Source organism: Sinocyclocheilus anshuiensis, unplaced genomic scaffold (genome assembly GCF_001515605.1).
Source record: "Sinocyclocheilus anshuiensis isolate Anshui unplaced genomic scaffold, SAMN03320099.WGS_v1.1 scaffold1269, whole genome shotgun sequence".
Lineage (NCBI taxonomy): Eukaryota > Metazoa > Chordata > Actinopteri > Cypriniformes > Cyprinidae > Sinocyclocheilus > Sinocyclocheilus anshuiensis.
This window is the reverse complement of record NW_015549661.1, coordinates 78,757-81,113: the sequence shown is the minus strand read 5'-3', so window position 1 is coordinate 81,113 and position 2,357 is coordinate 78,757. Positions and strand designations below refer to the sequence as shown.

General features: G+C 39.0%; 1 protein-coding gene across 10 annotated transcripts in view; it reads left to right on the top strand.

Moving 5' to 3' along the window:
* The window catches only part of LOC107660272 (R3H domain-containing protein 1-like), a 49,513-nt gene that overhangs the window by 29,389 nt on the left and 17,767 nt on the right, over positions 1 to 2,357 (top strand). For 9 of the 10 annotated variants that reach the window (XM_016449553.1, XM_016449552.1, XM_016449551.1 and 6 more), the window contains one exon: positions 1,121 to 1,330. The exons of the other annotated variant lie outside the window; for it this stretch is intronic. In XM_016449553.1, the coding sequence (XP_016305039.1) occupies positions 1,121 to 1,330 (210 nt within the window). The remainder of the gene's footprint in view (positions 1 to 1,120; positions 1,331 to 2,357) is intronic. 10 annotated transcript variants of the gene reach the window in all.

The following is a 2,357-nucleotide window of genomic DNA, read 5'->3' as shown; positions in this document are numbered from 1 at the left end:
CGCTCATACGGTCTCCGTTCTTGCAATAGCAGCATGTTTTATGTAGCGACTCATATGTGTCTCACTGCATGCCCTCAAATTCTCATTCTCTTTTATTAACTCTATTTGTTCAGTCCTCTAAATTCATTGGTGATCATTTATGCACTACTGTTCAAAAGGGTGGAGTTAGTAAGATTTTATTCAGCTAGGGTGCATTAAAATCATCAAAATACAGGAAAAACTGAAATATTGTGAAAAATCATTAAATTTTTTTCAACAATGTGATGCACTACCATTTAAAATTTTAGGATCAGTACCAGAAAAAAAACGCTTTGATTCAAAAAGTTAAATTTATTAAAAGTGTCAGTAAAGACGTTTGTAATGTTACAAAAGATTTCTATTTCAAATAAATGCTGTTCTTTTGAACTTTCTATTCATCTGTGAATCCTGAAAAATAAAATGCATCAGTTTCCACAGAAATATTAATGTTTTCAACATTGATAATAATCAGAAATGTTTCTTGAGCAGCAAATCAGCATATTAGAATGATTTCTGAAGATCATGTGACACTGAAGACTGGAGTAATGATGCTGAAAATACAGCTGCGCATCACAGAAATAAATTACAGTTTAACAGAGATTCTCATAGAAAACAGCTGTTTTAAATAATAAAAATATTTCACATTTTTACTGTATTTCTGATCAAATAAATTCAGCCTTGATGAGCAGAAGCGACGTCTTCGATATGATCACATAAACGACCGTCCTCCTCCAATATGACCTTTTACACGTAAACTCATTTAGTGTTTTTCATTTCAAAGAGAGAAAAAACCTCCCATATTTGAGAGAAGAGAAAGAAACACGTAAATTGCCGAAATGAAGCGAGACACTAATCAGAAATTAATTAACATGTCATTCTCAGCTAATACAATTATTCTCTTCTTCCATTGCTTCGGTCCCTGAGGTAATTAGAAATGAAATTGAATTGAGCATCTTGTTGAAATTCGTCTGACCTTCCATATTCTGGAGTGTTTTAATAACCGCGGCGCTCCAGTATGTCGACGATCCCCAATGAATCTCCATTATCCGCTGCTCTTCCCCTCTGTCTGTGCGGTAAGGCTCATGTCGTTATTCCTCTCTAGGTTCTGACTCTTGTAGTAGCGTAGGTTCGTCCACGGGGTCGCTCTCTCGATCCCAGCCTCCTCCAGCCGCCACGGCTCTAACGCAGCCTATGGCCTTCCCCACTGTCAGCTACGAGCCGCCAGTGTCCACGGCTAGCGCTAGCTACTATCTGCTTCCTCTGGAAGCCGCGGGGATACCGGCTGGAAGTATCCTGGTCAACCCGCACACAGGTTGGTAAACACTACAGCTGATTTCTCTCGCATGCATGACTTCATGTCCTCCACTAACCCTGATCTTAACCCTGCATCGCTCAGACTGACGCTTCATAATCACTCATGCTGTACGATGGGATGTTACGGTACATTATTTCACCACAGGTTTTACTGGAAGTCTTAAATCTCTCCTTTATAGTGAAATTGTTTGTTTTGTTGAATATTGAAATTGAATAATAAATGCAGTGTTAGGGGCTGTTCACACTGAACGTCTCCGCCATGTTGCCGTCAAATAAAACCGTCTTCTGATTGGTCCACTGTTTTGGAACTGTAAAAGTAGTGAATTGGAATGGGAAAAATGCGTTCTCTGTGAATGTATTTTTATCATGATCACAATTTCTGTTTCTCTTGATTTATTAAGGGTAAGCGCCTGTGATATTTGCCTTGTCTTGCATTGGTAACAAGCCTCCACAAGCTCATGGTTATGGTTGCCAGATATCAAGAGCTTAAATCCCCCAATCAGAGCTTTTCACTTAAATGGACACATTTTCTACCCAACAGTTTACTACATGGTCGTTTGCACTGTTTGCTGTGTCGCTCAGACTGACGTTTCATAAACACTCACGATTTCTGCTTCTCTCAATTTAAGCATAATCGTCTGCAATATTTGCCCACTGATTGTTTATCCTGAAAACGTTTAAAAAGGTCATGAACTGCCTTTTTTATTATTTTGTACTGTTCTCTGATGTCCACTTATAATGTTATCAAGATTTTTACATCAAAAAACATAATAATTTAGAAGTAATAGGCTATTTTCTGTCCTGTTTTGACCCCCTCATTGGAATGCTCTGTTTGAATAAGCGCCTTTCCTTATGTTGGGATCAGAAGGAAGGCGAAGCAAAGACTTGGCACTGAACAGCGTTTTGTTGTCTTCGGAGCAGCTTTATCGTTTGGTTTCTGCGTTTGCCTCTCTCGTTATTTACACTACATGCGTGAACAGGCAGTGCTGTATAATCTGTGTGCGGGGCTAAACGAGCAGTGCTGT